Source organism: Schistocerca gregaria, chromosome 1, assembly GCF_023897955.1.
Source record: "Schistocerca gregaria isolate iqSchGreg1 chromosome 1, iqSchGreg1.2, whole genome shotgun sequence".
NCBI lineage: Eukaryota > Metazoa > Arthropoda > Insecta > Orthoptera > Acrididae > Schistocerca > Schistocerca gregaria.
The window spans coordinates 10,131,774-10,156,824 of record NC_064920.1 but is presented as its reverse complement, the minus strand read 5'-3'; the positions used below and the strand labels follow the sequence as shown (position 1 = coordinate 10,156,824).

At 38.5% G+C, this 25,051-nt stretch overlaps 1 protein-coding gene across 4 annotated transcripts in view; it reads right to left on the bottom strand.

The window, feature by feature from the left end:
• LOC126322565 (putative FERM domain-containing protein FRMD8P1) overlaps positions 1-25,051 on the bottom strand; it is a 327,086-nt gene that overhangs the window by 9,601 nt on the left and 292,434 nt on the right. For all 4 annotated transcript variants that reach the window (XM_049994510.1, XM_049994465.1, XM_049994577.1 and 1 more), the window contains one exon: positions 5,749-5,863. In XM_049994510.1, coding sequence (XP_049850467.1) covers positions 5,749-5,863 — 115 coding nt within the window. The remainder of the gene's footprint in view (positions 1-5,748; positions 5,864-25,051) is intronic.

The following is a 25,051-nucleotide window of genomic DNA, read 5'->3' as shown; positions in this document are numbered from 1 at the left end:
CTAGATGTTGTCCGTGCAGCCAATGTAGGATATATTGAACATTTATGATGGATTTTTATAAACTTTTGTCTTTTCTGAGTAATCTATTTGTTGGTGTTAAGCCCTTCTTCCAAATAAATAATTCTCTTTAAAATCGGGTCATTCTTTTTGGGACACCCTGTAGATAAAAGATGACAGTACATTCATGATTTTTTTTGTTTTGTTACCTATTAAACTTTTTGGTAATAAAATTATTGTTTATTACTTTCTGATCTTCCCTCATAAAACATGTGCACTCGAGCAGACTGTCAAAGATGATACTGATGTACTATGAGAACCTCCATCAAAACCATGTATATACCAGACAAGTAGACAAAATCAGAGAAGACCTAAACCCAGTCTGGCAGTACAAAGGACACTATACAAGACAGGACCACTTACAGAAGTAATATTGAGAAAGCAATGATAGACAGAGGGAACATGCAAGCAACAGAAAAGAAGAGGAATTCTCTGAAGAACAGAGATAGCAGATAAGCCAATTACAAGCAAAAGTTAAGGGAAGTGAAGTCTGGTCCCAAGATAGCTGTATCATATTACGAAGAAAATTATCAAAATTTTTGAAGAAGTCTGAGCCATCTTCAGTTAATAACAGCATATTTTATTTGCAGAACAGTTTTATTTCTTGCTGTGATAGGTCTAGAGTACAGAAAGGACAATTTTGCATAATATGTCAAGTAATAATTTCTCTTCAACATGTTTTCAGAGGAATCCAGGTGAATGATATCTGCATTACATACATGTTAGTGATGTACTAGGCTTTGATCACGCACAGGATCATCACTCTTGTCTCTTTGCCTCTGCCCACTTCAGCTTTGACAGCAAGTGGAACCTGGAAAAGTACTAGCCATGTTGTTGTTGTTGTTGTTGTTGTTGTTGTTGTTGTGATCTCCAGTCTGAAGACTGGTTGGATGCAGCTCTCTGTGATCATTCAGACAAGAACCTTCTGTGTACAGTGTATCATGGACTTTTCGAACCATACTTACAGTATGGAGTGACTGTGTGGGGAAACTCAAACAAACAACAGACAAAACGAGTGTTCACATTACAAAAAAAAACAATTAGGACCACTTTAAGAAGAAAGACCTCTGAAACATGCAGAAACTGTTTCAAGAATTTAAATATCTTAACTTTTTCATCGTTGTATATATACAAAACAATAATATACATCACAAAAGGTAGTGAGGACTGGATTACAAATGCTAGTGTACACACCCACAATACAAGAAAGAAGAATGAAGTACGGAGCATACCCCACCGACTGGCAATGCTAGAAAAAGGACCCCAGTACTTTGGTATCAGACTACTAAGAAGTCTGCCCAAAACCCTGCGAGATAGTGTACTTCATTAAGACTTTCCAAAGAAACTTAAAGAGTATCTCATTGAAAAAGAGTTTTACAGTGTTGCAGAATACTTATGCCACTAAATTTGTATATATTGTTACTCATTATCAGTAATGTAAAAATGTAAGCTAAAGGTGTAGAAAAATAAGTCATAAGGAATGTTAACACTTTGACATGTCCTATATTACACGTACATTTACTGTACACAATGTAATCTTACAGGATCAAATAAAATTCAATTCAATTCAATTCAATCTATCCTACTCTCTTATCAACTGCTTATCATCCATGTTTCACTTCTGTATGACACTGCTCCAGACAAATGCCTTCAGTAGTGATTTCCTAATTTTCACAAATACTTAACTTCCTATTGCCAGTCTACACTTTATATTCTCCCTATTCAGCTGTCATGAATTATTCTTCTGCTCATATAATAAACTCATCTCCTATTTGTAAATTCTCATTTCTAATTTAGTCCTCTAAATATAGCCCAATTTAATTTGACTACACTCCTTTGCCTTTGTTTTACTTGTTGATGTTCATCTTATAAGTTGTTTTCAACAGGTGGCGATATCATCTAGGAGGGACCCTCCACAAAATACACTATAAAGGTACTTCTAAAAGAACAGAGACTACTGTGTAACAGGTGCAAAATAAAGCATAGGGCCGTATGCTGAGGTGACAGAAGTCATGCACCAGGCCTCCTAACATTGCATCAGACCTCCTTCTACCAGGATAGTGCAGCCACTCAAGATGGCACAGACTCAACAAGTCCTTGGGAGTCCCCAGCAGAAACACTGAGTCACACTGCCACTATTGTTAAAGTGTTGCCGGTGCAGGGTTTTGTGCTCAAACTGACCTCTCAATTACGTTTCATAAATGTTCGACGGGATTCGTGTCGGGTGATCTGGGTGGCCAGATCATTAACTCTAACTGGCTAGAATGTTCTTCAAACCAACTGCGAGCCATTTTATCCAGTGACATGGCAACCTGTCATCCATAAAAATTCCATCACTGTTTAGGAACATGAAGTCCACGAATGACTGTAAATGGTCTCCAAATAGCCAAACACAACTATTTCCAGTTGTGCCACGTTCAGCTGCACCAGAGGACACAGTCCATTCCGTGTAAACACAGCCAACACCATTATAGAGCCACCACCAGCTTGCCTCATTGGCAACCTGAGTCCGCGGCTTTGGGGGGTCAGCACCACACTCGAACTCTACCGTCAGCTCTTACTGACTGAAATTGGGACTCATCTGACCGGGCTGCGGTTTTCCAGTTGCCTGGGGTGCAACCGACACATTCACAAGCCCAGGGGAGGCACTGCAGGTATATGTCGTGCTGTTAGCATAGGCACTTGCACCGGTTGTCTGCTCCCGTAGCACCTCAGTGCCAAATTTTACAGCACTGTTCTCATAGATTCATTTCGTCTATATGCATACCAGTATCCCGTGACTTTTGTCACTTCAGTGTAGACAGACAGAGAGGCCAAATAATACGCATTTGGCTGTCAAGAGGACAATGCGTGAAGCCTTCACTGACTATCGTATGAGAATATTATTGAAGGAACTTTTGTAAAGGTCTAAGAAATTCTGGTCATATGTAAAGTCTGTTAGTGACAATGAAGTTGGTGTACAGCCAATCACAGAGGAGTCAGGAATAGAAATTAAGGGCACCACAGCAAAATCAGAAATTCTTAAGTCATTTTCAAATGTCCTTTCGCAAAGAGTAATGTCCCATTTCAGTTCTTGTACCACTGCAAAGAGAAGTAAGATTGATATTAGTGCCAGTGGTGTTGAGAAACAGCTGAAGCCACTAAAATTACATAAGCTAAAGAACCTGATGGAAAACCTATCAGATTCTGTAATGAATTTGTGGTCGACTTAGCACCTCTTTTAACAGTAATATACCAATGCTGCCTCACACAAAAAACTGTACCCAGTGATTAGAAGAAGATACAGGTCACACAGTCTACAAGAAGGGCAGCAGAAATGATCCACAAAACTACCATCTGACATCTTTGATAGCCATTTGTTGTAGAATCTTAGCTGCCACCCATTCCGTACCAAGAAGTCCCTTCCGTACAGCCTAGCCACCCGTGGTCATCGCATCTGCAGTGACGAGTAGTCCCTCTCAAAACATACCGAGGGTCTTACTGAAGCCTTCACTGACCGCAATTATCCTCCCATCCTTGTACAAAAACAAATCTCCCATGCCTTATCTTCCCAGTCTCCCACCACCTCCCAAAGTTCCACAGTCTGGCCACAAAGGAGCATGCCCCTCGTAACTCAGTACCATCCGGGACTGGAGCAACTGAATTACATTCTCCGTCAGGGTTTCGATTATCTCTCATCGTGCCCTGAAATGAGAAATGTTCTGCCTACTATCCTTCCCCACCCCTCCTACTGTGGTATTCCACCGTCCACCGAACCTACACAATATATTTGTCCATCCTTACCTGCTCCCAGTCCCTTACCTCATGGCTCATACCCCTGTAATAGACCTAGATGAAAGACCTGTCCCATACATCCTCCTACCACCGGCTACTCCAGTCTGGTCACTAACATCACCTATCCCATCAAAGGCAGAGCTACCTGTGAAACTAGTCATGTGATTTACAAGCTAAGTTGCAACCTCTGTGCTGCATTCTATGCAGGCATGACAACCAAGAAGCTGTCTGTCCGCATGAACGGCCACCGACAAACTGTGGCCAAGAAACAAGTGGACCACCCTGTTGCTGAACATGCTGCCAAACTTCATATCCCTCATCTCAATGACTGCTTCACAGCCTGTGCCATATGGATCCTTCCCACCAACACCAGATTTTCTGAATTGCGCAGGTGGGAACTTTCCCTGCAATACATCCTACGTTCCCGTAACCCTCCTGGCCTCAGCCTCCTCCGTGTTCCCATTCCAGCACTACACAGACGTCATTTCACCGCTACACCCAGTCTTTTAATTTCTTTTATTTCTCTCCTTCCCGCTACTTACTCCCTCCCTCTTCCCCACCTTCTCTCCTGCCCTCCGCCTAGACTGCAGCACTTCACTGTCTGCCACCCCTACCATACTATCCCTCCCCCTCCCCACCCCAGCCTCCTCCTTACCCCCACCCAGTCGCCACTCCCATCTGGTGCTGCTGTTTGCAGTGTGGTTTCAGCTCTCTGAGACTGCAGACATGTGTGCAAGTTGCCAAATTTGAAAAGGGAAATAGTAAAAAGTGTACAGCACAGATGTAAGACTAACAGATGAACAATTGAACTTCTTTTTTCACTATGACAAATAACAGAAAAAAACTGTCATGTAGTAAAAAGACTTCATAGTAGCTAGTTTTGGAGAAGGCATATGACAAATCGTTGATGTATAAAATATAGGACTACTGGTAAACAAAGAATTTTTTCCAATTTAGTAATTATAAAAATTCAGATACTGTGTGATGATTCTGAAAGCAGTGTACTAACAGGAAATGGAAAGTCAAAATGGTTATGAGCAAATATAGGTGTGCAAAAGGTCTGTTCCTGTTTTCCAATACTCTTTGTCACACTTGTAATGGTGCCACTCCATGCCCCCATGGTAAACAAATGCAACACCTTCCTAGCACAAGAGCTGCTTACCAGCCTAGTGGCCAGCATGGAAACACGTTGCAGAGGATGGAATGCGCTCCACAGTGCTCACACACACCCTATTAAGAACCATGGCCTACCTTTCACAATGTCCACGGGACCATCAACAATTACAGTGACTTCAGTGAAATTATTGTCTTTGAATAAAAGTGCCATTTCTGTTTGTCTTATAGCATATTTATTCAGTTACCTCCTGTACTATACCAAACAGTTCTGTATGTATGGTACAAGTTTTATTAACCTATGTTATCTGTCAGGGACCCATCATGCAATTGTTACTTTCATCATTAAGTTTTGCACACAAATGCACATAAGAAGAAGTCTGCAAGTGGAAGTGACTCTGGAGGGAAAGACAAGTACAGAGGGCCAGAATTGGTTTGGTCATGAGAAACAGTTGCAGCCAAACTGAATTCCCAGTCATTACTCAGAAAGAATGTGCAAGGAAGATCAGTTGGATATCCGAGAAAGATGTTGCTGGATGATGTTAAAGCAGAGCTCAAAAGGAACCAAAGACATGAGGTGCTGTGCCAAGGGAGGAAATCTTCCATGAAAGGAACAGACAGATTTGAAAATATCTCACCTGGCTTTGGGAATGACCTTCAAATAAAATTACAAAATACACCAAATTCTCGCACCATAAGATTCACATTATAGTTGCTTTTATATTTCAAACTAATGTTTTTTATTATGAAAATAGTACTAGGTATAAAACTGACAGTTGTTTCAGGCTTCATCGTAATACTTACCATCACTGTCAGTCGACGTATCGTAAACTGGGCGATCGGGCTCATCGGCATAAGTGGTTGTCTTCTGTTTTATTTCGTCCACGAAGACTGAAATTAAAGCATCCATCATCACAGCCTGTAGAAAGAAAAAAGATTAATAAATGCTAATTTTATGCAATGAAAGCAGTTATACTGGCACCAATATTTGTCAATACATTTGTCGACAAAGGAATTGTGCATTTTGTTACAAAGTTGACTGATTTAGGCAAGAAAAAAGAATAGTGTCACAAGTGAGAGCATTCAAACTCATTAGCAAAAATGTCTTTAAAAAGTGGTGTTCTCTAGCTTGCAAATATTTGAAATATGTCATCTATTTTGCCCTAAAGGAATGAAGATACAGTAGTGGCAATAAATCGTAACTGTGATACTTAGTTTTTAATTCTCTTGAATCAAAAGGACACTTTAGATGCAAAGCACATTAATCATATAATTCATGCCTGTTACATCATAATCTATATTTGGATTAATATGAAGTCCTCCGTGGGACATAAACAATGTAAGAAGTGGAGGTAGCCAACCAGTGCATAGCTGAGGTACTGAGTTTCCGACAGGCACTTAAACAACAATGAGCAAGTTTCAGTTGTGTTTGTGTGCTTGTTGACAACTCAATGCCTCAGCTACAGAGTGGATGTCTATCTTCACTCCACCCATTATCTACATCTATGTCTCAAATTGTAGCACTGTGTCTAGTTGAGAGTATGGCTACCAAGATTTAAATTTCTTATTGACTGTTTCCATAGGTAGCACCAGATGTTTCGCCATGAAATAAACTATAAATAGCGAGAGTTGATTCTGATGCTTTATAAGACATATCATATTGGACAAGGTAATACAGACATTAAAGCAATTATTAGAAAAATGACAGCCACATCAGGCAACAAAAAAAGACAATCTTGGATACAGAGGAGACTGATAGAACTGAAGATATGGAGCAGCAAATAGGGAAACAGCTTTAAGAGCAAATGCAATGTGCAATGTTGTGAAACATTTTCAATAAACATTTCATAACCACTATTGCTTTGCATGCTATTAAAGATGTCCACAACGAAGTACAGAGTACATCTTCATGGAAAAACAAGCAAAGTCCAAATCCTCAATAATGGACTGCCACAAGGCTTTGTGCTAGCTCTTTTATTGTTTAATTTGTGCATCTCTGATATGCCAGAACTCGCATCATGGAAGTATGCCGATGATCTGGCTATTGCTTTTCATGGTAAGTCATTTGAACAATTGGAATCACGCCTAAATTCTGACTTGGTGCAGCTTCATAACTACTACAGGACCTGGTATCTGAACCTTAATGCATCAAAAACAGTCAGCACAGTGATGCAACTGAATAACAAACAAGCAGACAGGAAACTGCACTTGAATATAGCAGGCCAGAATATAAGACATGAAAAAGCACCAAAATGCCTAGGTGTTAAACTGGACTGTAGCCTAACATTCACAGAACATCTGCAGGATGTCAGCCAAAAACTCAGAGACAGAGCAAATATCATCCAGAAGCTCACAGGCTCTACCTGGGGAAGTAATGCTACAACACTTCCCACTTCCTCCTTGGCTCTAGTCTAACACATTGCAGAATATATTAAAAACAAAGATTCCAAGACTTACCAAGCGGGAAAGCGCTGGCAGACAGGCACAATGAACAAAACACACAAACACACACACAGAATTACTAGCTTTCGCAACCGGTGGTTGCTTCTTCAGGAAAGAGGGAAGGAGAGGGAAAGGCGAAAGGATGTGGGTTTTAAGGGAAAGGGTAAGGAGTCATTCCAATCCCGGGAGCGGGAAGACTTCCCTTAGGGGGAAAAAAGGACAGGTGTATACTCCCACACACACACATATCCATCCGCACATACACAGACACAAGCAGACATATTTAAAGGCAAAGAGTAAGGGCAGAGAAGTCAGTCGAGGCCTCTGTACTTCCGCCTCGACTTACTTCTCTGCCCTTACTCTTTGCCTTTAAATATGTCTGCTTGTGTCGGTGTATGTGCGGATGGATATGTGTGTGTGTGTGCGAGTGTACACCTGTCCTTTTTTCCCCCTAAAGGAAGTCTTTCCGCTCCCGGGATTGGAATGACTCCATACCCTCTCCCTTAAAACCCACATCCTTTCGCCTTTCCCTCTCCTTCCCTCTTTCCTGAAGAAGCAACCATCAGTTGCGAAAGCTAGTAATTCTGTGTGTGTGTTTGTGTGTTTTGTTCATTGTGCCTGTCTGCCGGCACTTTCCCGCTTGGTAAGTCTTGGAATCTTTGTTTTTAATATATTTTTCCCATGTGGAAGTTTCTTTCTATTTTATTTACATTGCAGAATATTGTGCACCTATGTGGGCCAACAGTTTGCACATCAATAAAGTAGGCCAACAGTTTGCACATCAATAAAGTACATGTTCACCTAAATGACACCTTGTGAACAATGACTAGAACAGTGAGACCTACCCCAACACCATGGCTCTCCGTGCTGGCAAACATTGAACCTCCCTCACTCTGCAGGTAACAATCCAGAGAGAAATGCAAAAAGTTGCTGCTGACACCTCACTCCCAATAGATGCTGATCTGCATGGCCCGACACGATTAAAGTAAAAAAATCCCTTCTGGAACCACTCCTCGAACAATTGGGACACCGTAGCAGAATGGAAATGCCTATGGCAACAAGCAAATGTTAACAATGGACACCTCATTAAGAACCCAGCTTATCATGTTCCTGGCTTCAACATCCCTCGAAGAACCTGGGCAGCACTAAACAAAATGACGGCGTGTTACAAGGACGTTACTTCACTGTAAGTGATCTCTGGAGTTACGTTGGACTGTTGTTAATAACTTGACGTAGCAACGGCATAACAACAGAATTATGAAATGCAATTATTAATCCTCACTAAGGATGATGTGAAAAATGACCGCAACAATAGGATTAACAACCAAGATTTCACTGATCAACAAAACTAACCGGGCATAAGATAAAAGATAGACAACTGATCAGTTAACACAAACCGATAAGAAAGTTACAGACGAACAATAGAATATTTCTTAACTACATGAGGAGCTGTGTTTTACAAGGGTTACAGGTGCTGTTCCACATCATTACAATTCACGTCTTCTCCTGACGAGTGCAGAAGGAGGGAAAGGACGTCAAATCAGTTGGCGCCTGCAATACATGGCCCGACTACAATGAGCGTCACATTAGTTGACGCGAGGGCTGATGACGCCGGACTACCCATTGTTTGGCGATTCAACACACTGACGACAGACGAGACAATGAGTGGAGCTCGACGCTTCTCCAACTGCTACGTGGGAGTCAACACTTCGCAACACGAGGTATCTACAGACGGAGCGACGCAACGCGTCAGAGAACTGTTCGAGTGCAGAACATCGGTCGAGACAGCAACGTAAGCTGCTGGCACAGATGTGGGGGAAGCTGCAACAACACAAAATAAACAATAAACAGTAAACTCTAATCAAAATATGTGATTATTCAGCTACTGTAGATTTCATTATTTTACCATATTGGTAACAGCAACATGTTCATTGTGCTTGTGTCAAGTAGCAGTAAGAGCAGTGTAGTTTGAATATTGTAATAGTAATAACCATAATTAACAAGATTTTCCATCATGTCCAAGTGAAGTAGGAGATTACATAGTGATTCTGACAAAGTCATTCCAGAATCTGGTGATGAATTAAGTGAATTATCTGAACATGAGGAATTAACAGAACAATTGTTAATGTAGGTGGAGAATCATTTACAGAGGCAGACAAAATTATTACTCCTAGTGTATCTGGTTCTGGAATGGAAAGTAAGGTTACAGAACTAGATGATAATAATTCTGACTCCAAGGAGAAAGCAGGCAATGAATGCATGATGAATGTTGTACAAACCACTTCAGGACATATAAATGTACTTCTTGTTGTTGTTGTTGTGGTCTTCAGTCCTGAGACTGGTTTGATGCAGCTCTTCATGCTACTCTATCCTGTGCAAGATTCTTCATCTCCCAGTACCTACTGCAACCTACATCCTTCTGAATCTGCTTGGTGTGTTCATCTCTTGGCCTCCCTCTACAATTTTAACCCTCCACGCTGCCCTCCAATACTAAATTGGTGATCCCTTGATGCCTCAGAACATGTCCTACCAACCGATCCCTTCTTCTGGTCAAGTTGTGCCACAAACTTCTCTTCTCCCCAATCCTATTCAATACTTCCTCATTAGTTATGCGATCTACCCATCTAATCTTCAGCATTCTTGTGTAGCACCACATTTCGAAAGCTTCTATTCTCTTCTTGTCCAAACTATTTATCGTCCATGTTTCACTTCCATACATGGCTACACTCCATACAAATACTTTCAGAAAAGACTTCCTGACACTTAAATATATACTCGATGTTAACAAATTTCTCTTCTTCAGAAACGCTTTCCTTGCCATTGCCAGTCTACATTTTATATCCTCTCTACTTCAACAATCATCGGTTATTTTGCTCCCCAAATACGAAAACTCCTTTACTACTTTAAGTGTCTCATTTCCTAATCTAATTCCCTCAGCATCACCCAACTTAATTCGACTACCTTCCATTATCCTGATGTTGATGTTCATCTTATATCCTCCTTTCAAGAAACTGTCCATTCCGTTCAACTGCTCTTCAAAGTAATTTGCTGTCTCTGACAGGATTACAATGTCCTCGGCAAACCTCAAAGTTTTTATTTCTTCTCCATGGATTTTAATACCTACTCCAAATTTTTCTTTTGTTTCTTTTACTGCTTGCTCAATATACAGATTAAATAACATTGGTCAGAGGCTACAACAGTGTCTCACTCCCTTCCCACCCACTGCTTCCCTTTCATGTCCCTCGACTCTTATAACTGCCATATGGTTTCTGTGCAAATTGCTAAAAGCCTTTTGCTCCCTGTATTTTACCCCTGCCACCTTTAGAATTTGAAAGAGAGTATTCCAATCAACATTGTCAAAAGCTTTCTCTAAGTCTACAAATGCTAGAAACGTAGGATTGCCTTTCATTAATCTTTCTTCTAAGATAAGTCGTAAGGTCAGTATTGCCTCACTTCCTCTCGATCTTATTTTTGAGACATTTGTGTTCCTTTTTGCCTGCTTCAGTTATTGCATTTTTATATTTTCTCCTTTCATCAATTAAATTCAATATTTCTTCTGTTACCCAAGGATTTCTACTAGCCCTCGTCTTTTTACCTACCTGATCCTCTGCTACCGTCACTACTTCATCCCTCAAAGCTACCCATTCTTCTTCTACTGTATTTCTTTCCCCCATTCCTACCAATTGTTCCCTTATGCTCTCCCTGAAACTCTGTACAACCTCTGGTTCTTTCAGTTTATCCAGGTCCCATCTCCTTAAATTCCCACCTTTTTGCAGTTTCTTCCGTTTTAATCTATAGGTCATAACTAATAGATTGTGGTCAGAGTCCACATCTGCCCCTGGAAATGTCTTACAATTTAAAACCTGGTTCCTAAATCTCTGTCTTACCATTATATAATCTATCTGATACCTATTAGTATCTCCAGGGTTCTTCCATGTATACAACCTTCTTTCATGATTCTTAAACCAAGTGTTAGCTATGATTAAGTTGTGCTCTGTGCAAAATTCTACCAAGCGGCTTCCTCTTTCATTTCTTAGCCGCAATCCATATCCACCTACTACGTTTCCTTCTCTCCCTTTTCCTACACTCGAATTCCAGTCACCCATGACTATTAAATTTTCACCTCCCTTCACTATTGAATAATTTCTTTTATTTCATAAGACATTTCTTCAATTTCTTCGTCATCTGCTGAGCTAGTTGGCATATAAACTTGTACTATTGTAGTAGATGAGGGCTTCGTATCTATCTTGGCCACAATAATGCATTCACTATGCTGTTTGTAGTAGCTTACCCGCATTCCTATTTCCCTACTCATTATTAAACCTACTCCTGCAATACCCCTATTTGATTTTGTGTTTATAACCCTGTAGTCACCTGACCAAAAGTCTTGTTCCTCCTGCCACCGAACTTCACTAATTCCCACTATATCTAATCTTAACCTATCCATTTCCCTTTTTAAATTTTCTAACCTACCTGCCCAATTAAGGGATCTGACATTCCACGCTCCGATCCGTAGAACACCAGTTTTCTTCCTCCTGATAACAACATCCTCTTGAGTAGTCCCCGCTCGGGGATCCGAATGGGGGACTATTTTACCTCCGGAATATTTTACCCAAGAGGACGCCATCATCATTTAATCGTACAGTAAAGCTGCATGTCCTCGGGAAAAATTATGGCTGTAGTTTCCCCTTGCCGTTCGCAGTACCAACACAGCAAGGCCGTTTTGGTTATTGTTACAAGGCCAGATCAGTCAATCATCCAGACTGTTGCCCTTGCAACTACTGAAAAGGCTGCTGCCCCTCTTCAGGAACCACACGTTTGTCTTGCCTCTCAACAGATACCCTTCCATTGTGGTTGCAACTACGGTATGGCCATCTGTATCGCTGAGGCACGCAAGCCTCCCCACCAACGGCAAGGTCCATGGTTCGTGGGGTGGGGGGGGGGCATATGTACTTAGTGCTACATTATCAAAGTTAAATATGTTGGGTGATTTAAATACTAAGTTAGCTGAACAACAAGCAACTTTAGATGAACAACAAGCAACTGTAAATACTAAATTTTCTGAACAACAAGAAACTTTAAATACTAAATTCTCTCACCAGTGGGCGATATTAGAAATTAGATTATCTGGCATGATGCTAGGATAATGGAGCAGCAAGCATCCATCGATTCAAAATTTAAGGATCAACAACAGCCCTTAGAAAATAAATTTGCAGAGCAACAGGCAAAAATGATCGCTGCTTGGGAGGACAAGTTTAGGCAACAGCAAATTGATGTGGATTATAAAATTGGTAATATAGAATGCAGATTATTTAGTCGAGAAAAGGGAGAAGTTAAAATTACTGATTGTGTAACCAAGATACAAGAAACTGTTAGTAATTTTTCAGGACAGTTTGAGGTCGAATTGGAAAGAGTTAACACCTTGACTGAAAATAATGGGAGTATTATCGAAAAAATAGAGAGATTAACTGGTCGTCTTAAGGAGTTAGATCTTTCATTAAGTAAAGTAGATACTTACATGTTAGATCAGAGTAAGAAGCTAGAAGAGGATCTATCTGAGTGGATAGAAAATAAGGCTGTAGAAATTGATGGCAACATGTGATCTGTCATCGAGAATGCACAGAGACAAATACCGATAATTGAGTCATTAAAAGACACTATTATTGAAGAATTTAAACAGATAAAAAATAAAATTGTTGATGAGTGTGTTAGAGACTGCCGATCTGCAATCAGCATTGCTCAATCTTACAAGCAACAATCAAGCAGTAATGCCAAGCCAGAAAATGAACAAATATGTAGCAATACAGAAAATGAACAAATATGTAGCAATACGAAATCTAACTGTGAGAGAAAATGTCCGCGAGTACAACAGAGCATGTATACAGGTGAACCATGAGAAGTAAACAGCCAATCGAATGGAGAAGATGAGCCATATGTTCAAAGAAGTTGTATTTCATCATTAACGGCAAAACATAGTGTTTTCCAAAATAGTCAATTTCCTATTTTTTTGAGTGAAAAGAATGACATTAATCCTAAGGTATTTATTAATTCTTTTAAAAGGATATTTCCACTTACTTGGACAGAGTATGAAAAATTCCAATTTATAGTATCAAAAATTGTAGGAGAAGCAGCATTGTGGGCCGCTGAGATAAGCAAAACCTGCAATATGTGTTCCGAATTTGAAAAATTATTTTTTGTAAAATATTGGTCAATAAGTAGACAAGGGAGATTATGTAAAAAGGTTTATCAGCCTGAATTTTACAATTCAAAAAAAGAAACATTGAGACAATATTTTGAATGTTATTTTCACAAGACACGTTATTGGACTGAACTGATTTTGGGTAGGGAGGTTATTAGAATATTAAAGGGCCAATTACCTTTTGAGATTAGAGAGAAGCTTATTCATATATCCGACAGTGATGTAGAAAGATTTATATCAGCAATCGATTCGATGGATATGCTGATGGAAGATGCGAGACAATGGAAGAATAATAATAGTAATTATTATTCTAGGAATAATATGGGTAGCAATCAATAGAATAATAGTAATCAAAGTCTTGGTCATTCTCCGGGCTTTAATCAAGGTAATAATAATTTTAAGAGTAATTGTGGCCAGGTGGATCACTCACAAAACAATAATCAAAATTGGAATACGAATTACAAATACGCTAAAGGGAATTTTGAAGGAGCAGGAGGTTTTCAATGGGTGAACGTTGTGACTACGAATAGGAAAAGAAAGTTTGGGGGGGCGGCAATCATCAAACAATACATGTTGCGATGATGGCCGCAGGAATAACTGCGCTCCTATGGAGCCACCGAATAGAGTAAATTGGGGAATGTATCAAATGAATAACACAGGTTGGACAAATACTAATATGATAGGTACGTCTTATGGAGCTACCGGACCCATGCCACTGACAGATGGGAGAAATGCAATTGCGGGTAATACATATCCTCAAACAGGAACTGACATTCATTTGGTAGAGGTACATGAACCACTGAGGAACCTAAATGATGGACAGTCAAACTAGTACCAGTCATTTTAGGCCTTGCTCGGGTGTCTGGTACTGAGGAGGAAGGCATACATCGCGAGTCAGTAAATATTCTTGAATAAAATACGGAATTGGATATTCGGGAAGATCTCATGAAAAACCAGGGAATGAAAGGAAGGAAGAAGGGTATACTTTGTAAGTGATTGTAGTAGCAAAGATAAATAATGTACTGGTTAATGTACTAATAGATACATGGGTGACGATTAGTGTGATGACAATGAGTTGCATGAATAAGGTTAGTCAGCAACACAAATTACTAACCTTACCAGTGACAGGGTGCACAGTATCAGGGGCATTCAGCGCCAAAGTGCAATGAGTAATTAAGCAGATATGGGTGGAAATGGAAGTACAAGGTGTAGCCTTAGAGTGCACTTTCTTGGTAGTGTCTAGAATGTCCATGCCGTATATTTGGGGGTATGGATTTTTTATATGATTATGGTGCAGTGATTGATATGAAGGCAGGTATGTGTACCTTTGTGGATAGAAGCAAACCACTCAAGGTAACTTTATTGAAGAAGAAAATTATTTTAGGAAAATATTGCCAGAACCTAACCATTAATTGTCTTCCTGTTAATGCTTTGCATTTTAAGAATAATGATTTTGTTAGGCAAACTGATGATGAGATCAGTGTATCGAGTATCACTGAAAAGGTACGAGAATCAGAATATTTAGCGCCACAACAACAAACTGAATTGAGAGAAGTCTTGCAATTATTTTTGCCGCTATTTAATAAAAACCCAACTTTTTATGAAACTACATATTCAGTGCCTTGGTCAAAGATAGAAGCCAGAACTAAAGAGATAAAAAACATGATAGACCGGGTAATTATTTAGACTTCCATATCCGAATACTCAAGCCCATTACTGGCAGTGACTAAGTTCGGTTAGTCTTAGATGCTCGTGATATTAATAAGATTTTTAAGCCTGTAAGGATTTGCCCGAAGAATTTAGAAGAACTATTACAGAAATTTCATGAGGTGAAGTTCCTGACCTCCCTTGATCTCTGAAGCTCATATTGGCAAACCAAGATATCTAAAGAAAGTATACGGTGTTCATTTGTTTAGGACGTAGTTACCAATTTAAAGTAATGCCGTTTTGGCCGAACATTAGTGGTGGTGTTTTTATAACTGCTTTAGATACAGTGCTTGGTCTGGAGTTACTAGAGCAGGTCAAGGTATATGTTGATGACTTACTGATCGCCACAGAGACATGGGAAGAACAAATTAAACTGATGAATCGTGTATTCGAAAAATTCCTAGAGTATGGAGTTACGGTTAATTTAGCGAAATCCAAATTTGGATGAAATCAGATTAAATTCTTGGGTCATATTGTAACTCCTGAAGGAATTATTCCTAATCCTAAAAAGTTGGATGCAATAACGAATTGCCCGTATCCACAAAATAAGAAACAGCTTAAGTCATTTTTAGGCTTGGCATCCTTGTTCAAAAAATTTGTATCTCAGCAGCTACAAAATAAAGACTGTCTGTTATAATTGATGAGGAAAAATGTATCACGGCACTGGACAGAATCTTGTAGTGAGGCCTGTGACGAGATTTGCAATGCTTTAGTAAAGGCTCCGTTGTTGCATCATCCACAGATGGATAAAGACATTTTCATAGCAACAGATGCAGCTGAAATAGGACTAGGAGCTACATTATTCCAAATGGATGATGAAAATAAAGTAGGAACTATAAAAATTATTGCCTTTGCTAGTTGAACCTTATCAGGTCAAGAAAGCTCATTCAGTACTACTGAGTTGGAAGTATTAGCAATTACATGGGAATTAAAAAAGTTTCAGTATTTTGTGTATGGTATAATGGACAGTGATATATTGTGATCATAAAGCAGTGACATTCTTAGTGATGAGTAGAATGTGACATGGCCGACTTACGCGTTTGGCTTTATTATTACAAGAATATAACATAAAGGTTAAGAGTGTAAAAGGGAGAGACAATGTTGTCGCTGGCGCATTGTGAAGGTTACCGACTACTAAGATCAATGAGGTTGAAGAAGAGCGAATAATGGATTTCAAGGTGGTGATGTTAGGAATATTTCCTTATAGGAGAGAGATTAACAAAACGTGTTTGCAAATAGGAAAAAAGCAGAAAGTAGATAGTAAATGGAGAAAAATAATCAATGATTTAAGAACAGGAATGACTGATAAAGTTAATAGTCATTATAAATTGCAGGAAGGCACATTGTTTTATCATAAAACTGAGAAGAATGAGTGGAAGGTATGCATTCCCTCAAAGAGTATTGATTGCATATTGTGGTTCACCCATGTGAGATGGGGGCATTTGGTAGCACATAAGTGTTTAACGAAATTACCACAACTATGTTTCCATCCCAATTTACTGAAAAGAGCTCAAGAAATACTCAAGAGGTGTAGGCTATGTCAAAAGACAAAGCCAGTTAATTATTGGTTTAAAGATGTGTTGCATCCGATAATACCTAGGGAACCTCTCAGCATCGTGTCACGTGATACGTGAGGGCCATTTCCAGTAGCGAAAGGAATTTTTAAATATGTATTTGCGATGTATGATTTTTTCACAAAATATGTAAAATTGTATGAATTATGATTGAGTAATGTGAAAACTACGTTAAGAAAGATCATAGACGATTACTTAGTTAAAGTGGGGAAATCTGCAATGCTAATTTCTGATAATGCATCATATTTCCAAAGTAAAGCGTGGTGTGAAACAATGAAGACATGGGAAATTCCATATATATTCACTGCCCGCTTCAACCCATCAGGGAATCCCACAGAAAAAATTTTCCAGGAATTAAACAGTTTCATAAGAATGTATGTGCGTAACCAACATCATAGATGGATAGAATTAATTGGAAAATTTGAAGAAATATATAATGAATTACCACATATGTCAACCGGCTATTCACTTAATGAGACTTTATTTAATAAACAAAATAATCATGAGTGGCTTGGTAAATTACCATACTTATGTAATAAGACAAAGAATCATAAGGAAGTTATACATAAAGTGTATTTACAGTTAGAACATAAAGCTAATCTTCAAAAAGATCAGTTTGATAAGAAGCTAGGTTTAGGAGTTACCTATAAAGTTGGAGATTGTGTATTATTAAAGAATCACCCCAAAATTAAATAGAAAATGGTGTAGCTTATATAAAGGACCATGCAGGACTATTAAAATCCCACACACAGAAAGTTACCTTCTGGTAGATGAAGATGACAAGAAGATAAAAGGAGTATATCCTCATATAGAATTGAAGAAATATTTTCATTGATCAATAATTTAATTTTTGTACGTATTAAGTAGAATAAGATAGGAAGCAAGAGGACACGAACAATGTTTGTGAAATTTTCTATGTAGAATTTGGATACAATTAATCAATAGTAGTAATTTTTATAACACTTAAGTACGAGCTGCATCCAAACCAGCCTCAGGGCTGAAGACCACAACAACAACAAGTAAATGTTAAGTCATCAAAGAAGATAACGAGTTCCATTGAGAGTTTAACGAGTAATAGCAACATGTTCATTGAGTTTTGTTTAATAAGCCACTGAGAAAGATGATGGCTTTTATTAAAAGTTATTAAGTAGTTAATTACATGCCTATTTTAAGTTAAATATTAATGTTTGTTAGTTATTCTTTGCTAACATGCCTCATCATGTTACAGAATAAATGAGGCATCAAGTACGCAAGCACACTGAAACATCTTGTTATGATCATTCCGGGATAAGGAAATTGATTAAAAAAGGGAAAATATCACTTATTTTGAGAAAAGTGAGAGAAATAACGAGGAAAGGGAAATAAATGTAAACCACTCAACTCATAGACTTAAAAAAGGGGAAAGGCATTGCAATGATAAACATTACTAATACAACTGTGACAGTGTTTAAAGACTGTACTGGTTAATAGACCGATAAGACACGTGTGAAGTGACAAAAGCTTAATCATATACATACAAACATGACCAATTAGGTGCAGAAACAATGTACCATGATAAAAACAATGAACATGTAGTGTCATGTATGTGCATAAGAGAAGAGTGAATTAATTGTTGCACACTAAGCAACAGTGGTGATGCAGACCGTCTTACAGTAGATTGTACTGTGTTATTAGTGCAGTCTACCAGGAGAGTAGCCACTGGACAACACAGGTTGCCAGATGAGCACGGGTTATCGGATCGTACTCGCTGCCTTATACAATCTGGTACTGTAGCAGCCTCGCCACTGTGCCTGAGAAGAAAAAACTGGCTTCGAAATGGGCCACGTTTGCAGCTTGCATGGCCAGGTGCAGGCGCAGCATCAGTGTGGCGATGTGTCGGAAAGAAACTGAACAATGATAATGAAATTTTATAAGTTGTGAAACATAAGTTCAGATGATTGTACCACATTATGTAACAATTCAATTTTGTGTTTGTGTGTGTGAATGTGTAAGAAAAAATAAAAACAAGGACCTGATCTGGCGAGGGACGTTGAAGCCAGAGGTCACGTACCCACTTCATCGTCTGGGACCAATGTGTAACGCTCCAAGAACAGAAAACCCCAATTAACAAAATTTGTGAAAACTTAAAGTAGGGAAGTAAGTCATCTTGCCAGTGACAACAACTATTGGTGATAAAAAAATATTTACACTGATAATGTTTTTATTAACAACTATAACACATAAATACTGAGAGTAACATACAAAAGAGGAGATAAAAGGAAAGGGTTGTCATCTATAGAATAAATTTAAATTCATATGAATGAAGGTTACATCCAAGGAGGTAATTCAGTCAAAGATAATGTTTACCATGGAAGAGAGTTGTGTTGTTGTTGTTGTCTTCAATCCTGAGACTGGTTCGATGCAGCTCTCCATGCTACTCTATCCTGTGCAAGATTCTTCATCTCCCAGTACTTACTGCAACCTACATCCATCTGAGTCTGCTTAGTGTATTCATCTCTTGGTCTCCCTCTACAACTTTTATCCTCCACACTGCCCACAGTGCTAAATTTGTGATCCCTTCATGCCTCAGAACATGTCCTACCAACCAGTCACTTCTTCTTGTCAAGTTGTGCCACAAACTCCTCTTCTCCCCAATTCTATTCAATACCTCCGCATTAGTTATGTGATCTAATCTTCAGCATTCTTTTGTAGCACCACATCTCGAAAGCTTCTATTCTCTTTTTGTCTAAACTATTTATCGTCCATGTTTCACTTCCATACATGGGTACACTCCATATAAATACTTTCAGAAACGACTTCCTGACACTTAAATCTATACTCGATGTTAACAAATTTCTCTTCTTCAGAAACGCTTTCCTTGGCATTGCGTCTACATTTTATATCCTCTCTACTTCGACCATCATCAGTTATTTTGCTCCCCATATAGCAAAACTCCTTTACTACTTTAAGTGTCTCATTTCCTAATCTAATTCCCTCAGCATCACTCGATTTAATTCGACTACATTTCATTATCCTTGTTTTGCTTTTGTTGATGTTCATCTGATAACCTCCTTTCAAGACACTGTCCATTCCATTCAACTGCTCTTCCAAGTCCTTTGCTGTCTTTGACCGAATTACAATGTCGTCGGCGAACCTCAACATTTTTATTTCTTCTCCATGGACTTTAATACCTACTCTGAATTTTTCTTTTGTTTCCTTTACTGCTTGCTCAATATACAGATTGAATAACCTTGTCTCACTCCCTTCCCAACCACTGCTTCCCTTTCATGCCCCTTGACTCTTATAACTGCCATCTGGTTTCTGTACAAATTGTAAATAGCCTTTCGCCCCCTGTATTTTACCCCTGCCACCTAAAGAATTTGAAAGAGAGTATTTCAGTCAACATTGTCAAAAGCTTTCTCTAAGTCTACAAATGCTAGAAATGTGGGTTTACCTTTTCTTAATCTATTTTCTAAGATAAGTAGAAGGGCCAGTATTGCCACACATATTCCAACATTTCTACAGAATCAAAACTGATCCTCGCCAAGGTCGGCTTCTACCAGTTTTTCCATTCGTCTGTAAAGAATTCGTGTTAGTATTTTGCAGCTGTGGCTTATTAAACTGATAGTTCGGTAATTTTCACATCTGTCAACACCTGCTTTCTTTGGGATTGGAATTATTATATTCTTCTTGAAGTCTGAGGGTATTTCACGTGTCTCATACATCTTGCCTACCAGATGGTAGAGTTTTGTCAGGGCTGGCTCTCCCAAGGCCGTCAGTAGTTCCAATGGAATGTTGTCTACTCCTGGGACATTGTTTCGACTCAGGTCTTTCAGTGCTCTGTCAAACTCTTCACGCAGTATCATATCTCCCATTTCATCTTCATCTACATCCTCTTCCATTTCCATAATATTGTCCTCAAGTACATCGCCCTTGTATAGATCCTCTATATACTCCTTCCACCTTTCTGCTTTCCCTTCTTTGCTTAGAACTGGGTTTCCATCTGAGCTCTAGATTTTCATACAAGTGGCTCTCTTTTCTCCAAAGGTCTCTTTAATTTTCCTGTAGGCAGTATCTATCTTACCCCTAGTGAGATAAGCCTCTACATCCTTACAGTTGTCCACTAGCCATCCCTGCTTAGGCATTTTGCACTTCCTGTCAATTTCATTTTTGAGACGTTTGTATTCCTTTTTGGCTGCTTCATTTACCACATTATTATATTTTCTCCTTTCATGACTTAATTCAATATTTCTTCTGTTACCCAAGGATTCCTACTAGCCCTCGTCTTTTTACCTACTTGATCCTCTGCTGCCTTCACTACTTCATCTTTCAAAGCTACCCATTCTTCTTCTACTGTATTTCTTTCCCCCATTCCTGTCAATTGTTGCCTTATGCTCTCCCTGAAACTCTGTACAACCTCTGGTTCTTTCAGTTTATCCAGGTCCCATCTCCTTAAATTCCCACCTTTTTGCAGTTTCTTCAGTTTTAATCTACAGGTCATAACCAATAGATTGTGGTCAGAGTCCACATCTGCCCCTGGAAATGTCTTACAATTTAAAACCTGGTTCTTAAATCTCTGTCTTACCATTATATAATCTATCTTATACCTTCTAGTATCTCCAGGATTCTTCTACATATACAACCTTCTTTTAAAATTCTTGAACCAAGTGTTAGCTATGATTAAGTTGTGCTCTGTGCAAAATTCTACCAGACGGCTTCCTCTCTGATTTCTCTCCCCCAATCCATGTTCACCCACTGTTTCCTTCTTTCCCTTTTCCTTCTCTTGAATTCCAATCACCCATGACTATTAAATTTTCTTTTCCCTTCACTACCTGAATAATTTCTTTTATCTAATCATACATTTCATCGATTTCTTCATCATCTGCAGAGCTAGTTGGCATAAAAACTTGTATTATTGTAGAAGGCATGGGCTATGTATCTATCGTGGCCACAATAATGCATTCAGTATGCTGTTTGTAGTAGCTTATCCGCACTCCTGTTTTTTTATTCATTATTAGACCTACTCCTGCATTACCGCTATTTGATTTTGTATTTGTAACCCTGTATTCACCTGACCAAAAGTCTTGTTCCTCCTGCCACCGAACTTCACTAATTCCCACTATATCTAACTTTAACCTATCCATTTCCCTTTTTAAATTTTCTAACCTACCTGCCCGATTAAGGGATATGACATTCCACACTCCGATCCGTAGAACGGCAGTTTTCTTTCTCCTGATAATGACGTCCTCCTGAGTAGTCCCTGTCCAGAGATCCGAATGGGGGACTATTTTAGCTCCAGAATATTTTACCGAAGAGGACGCCACCATCATTTAACCATACAGTAAAGTTGCATGCCCTCCTGAAAAATTACAACTGTAGTTACCCCTTGCTTTCAGCTGTTAACAGTACCAGCACAGCAAGACCATTTTGTTTAGTGTTGCAAGGCCAGATCAGTCAATCATCCAGACTGTTGCCCCTGCAACTACAAGTTGTAGCCACATCGTAAAGGAAATTCAATGCCACTACAATGCAACTCGAATACGGAAATGTTTAGTTAGTTGCTCTTGAATTGCTTTTTAATACTACTGTGATAGTCTTCTGGAAGCAAACACTATTAGATTGTTTCAGTTGTGAAAGTTTGATAGAGAGACTAAAGCCATATTCAGTCATTTGACTGAATAAAGTAATCTTTACCGTTATCAATGTGACGGTGGTTTTAATTGAGTGATACTGGTTTACTGGACTTCACCTTCAGACTGAAGAACAGTTGCAGACTTGATAGTAATGGATCAGTGACAAGAAAACTATTCATAGTCTGGAGTAGGACACAATAATACAAAGTCATGGAGAAAAGCCAAAACACCGTTCAATCAAAAGTTGTTGTCAACGTCATGATTGCTGGACTGTTCAATCAAAAGTTGTTGTCAACATCACAATTATTGGACTGATGAGAAGTTAATCTTGAATGACATATCGATGTGTGTACGTGGTAGGGATAAACAATTAATTACAAAAAGGTTAATAAACTATTAGTCAAGAGATGAATCAGATGTGTTGCCTACATGATTCAAGGAATAATATTACATATGTTCATAGTAGTGATTGAGTTTTTTTTAAACATTTTAAGTGACTGTATGAAGACAGGAATAACAGATAGTGATAGCTGAATGATATAAAAGTCAGCATTACGGCATGTTACAAGGACGTTATTTCACTCTAAGTGATCTCTGGAATTACGTTGGACTGTTGTTAATAATTTGACGTAGCAGCGGCATAGCAACAGAATTATGAACAGCAATCATTAATCCTTGCTAAGGATGATGTGAAAAATGACTGTAATGATAGGATTAAGTACCAAGATTTCACTGCTCAACGAAACTAACCAGGCATAAGATAAAAGATAAACAATTGATCAGTTAAAACATACTGATAAGACTGTTATGGACAAACAATAGAATATTTCTTAACTATGTGAGAAGCTGTGTTTTACAAGAGTTACAGGTTCTGTTCCACATCATATTGATGGGAATGAATATCATTACGAGTTGCGTCTCCTCCGGACGAGTGCAGAAGGAGGTAAGGGATGTCACATTATCTACAGTTTGATTAATGGCGAAACTTACTCCATTACCTGTGAAAACAGTCAGAAACAAATGTAAATCTTGGTAGCTGTATTCTCAACCAGCGCGCATAATGAAAAGGTGATCAGTATAAAAATATGAATAGGCAATGTGAATGATTTAACACTTCCAATAATTACTGTCATTTTAGATTTAAATTACCAATCTGCTCGATTAAAGGGACTGATATTGCAATAGTATGAGAGTATTGAAAGTTTTCATCATATTTCCATTAACACAGGGGTCAGAGAATTTCATCTAATCAGGAATTGCTGTTTATAGAAGTACAGTAAAATGAAGACTTTGTGATAAGCCTTTCCATTGTTTGATACACCTTTTTCATTCATCACATCACAACTCTTAATAAAGATCCCTTGCAATTATAGAGCTACTGCCTCAATATGATGCAAATTTTCTACTTAACAGGCAATTGAAATAAGAAACTGAAGGCAGAAATATTAGGAGGATATCATTTTAAAATCCCAAAGTGGCTTTCCAAGTATCTACCTAATACTCTTTTCCAGAAGAAGTAAACTGTTCAAAAACTGTTTAGTTATTCTTTCAATTTTTTAAATTACTCAGAGAAATACATTTTAACATTCTTGACTGCAACATTTCATATACGCAGTAAATGAGCTTTCCTAACATTTGCCTAAGCCACAAACAATTGGCTCTACAGTATAAAGTTCGGCTGAAAACTACATGTGTGCTTTCTATAAACTCTGGTAGTAGTGTACTCATTCAAACATTCATTCATCATTGATCAGTATGTATGCAGATGATACATCTGGTATCTGATGTGCAGACAGTGAGCCCAGCCTGATTGGAGACATACATACATAGCTTTATTGAAAAGACAAGAGCTCACTTTGAAAGAGACAACCTTTTTTTTTTAAAAAAAAAAACCTAATATTATTCATTTTAAACCAAGTGGTCCAAACAGATAAAATACTGTGATTGATGAAATTCTACCAAAAACCTGTACAGATTGTAAATTCTTGGGTGTACACATATATGATTGACTTTCATGGAAGCAGCAAGATGGATTATATCCAGTCTAGATTTATTAAGAAGATTATCACCTTAATTTAATTCTGAAACACTAAGGACTGTATACTATGGATTAGTGTACCCTTTCTTGTCTTATAGAAGAGTATTGTGGGGTGGGACACAAAAAACTAATATGAAAAGGGTTTTATACAGCAGAAGAGACCCTTGAGGATCATATCAAAAGGAAAACCAGGAACTTCTTGCAACCCCCCACTCATTAGACACAATATTCTCACAATTAATGCCATGTATATATAATGCAAGTGAAAGGAGAGACTAAGATCACAAAAAGAAACATGGATATTCACAACTATGAAACAAGGCATAGAAAAGACTTTCACATGGTTGACAGAGGATTAACTTTAATGGAAAAAAGCCCCTATGTCAAAGGAGCTGTTTTTAATAACTTGTTACCAAACAAAGTTAAGATGCTACATGGGGATTCTTTTAAAAAGCGAATCAACTAGCGGCTTATCCAAAAATACCCTCATAACTTGAATTTAGTGTGAATTATAATGTAATAAGAAATAATGTAC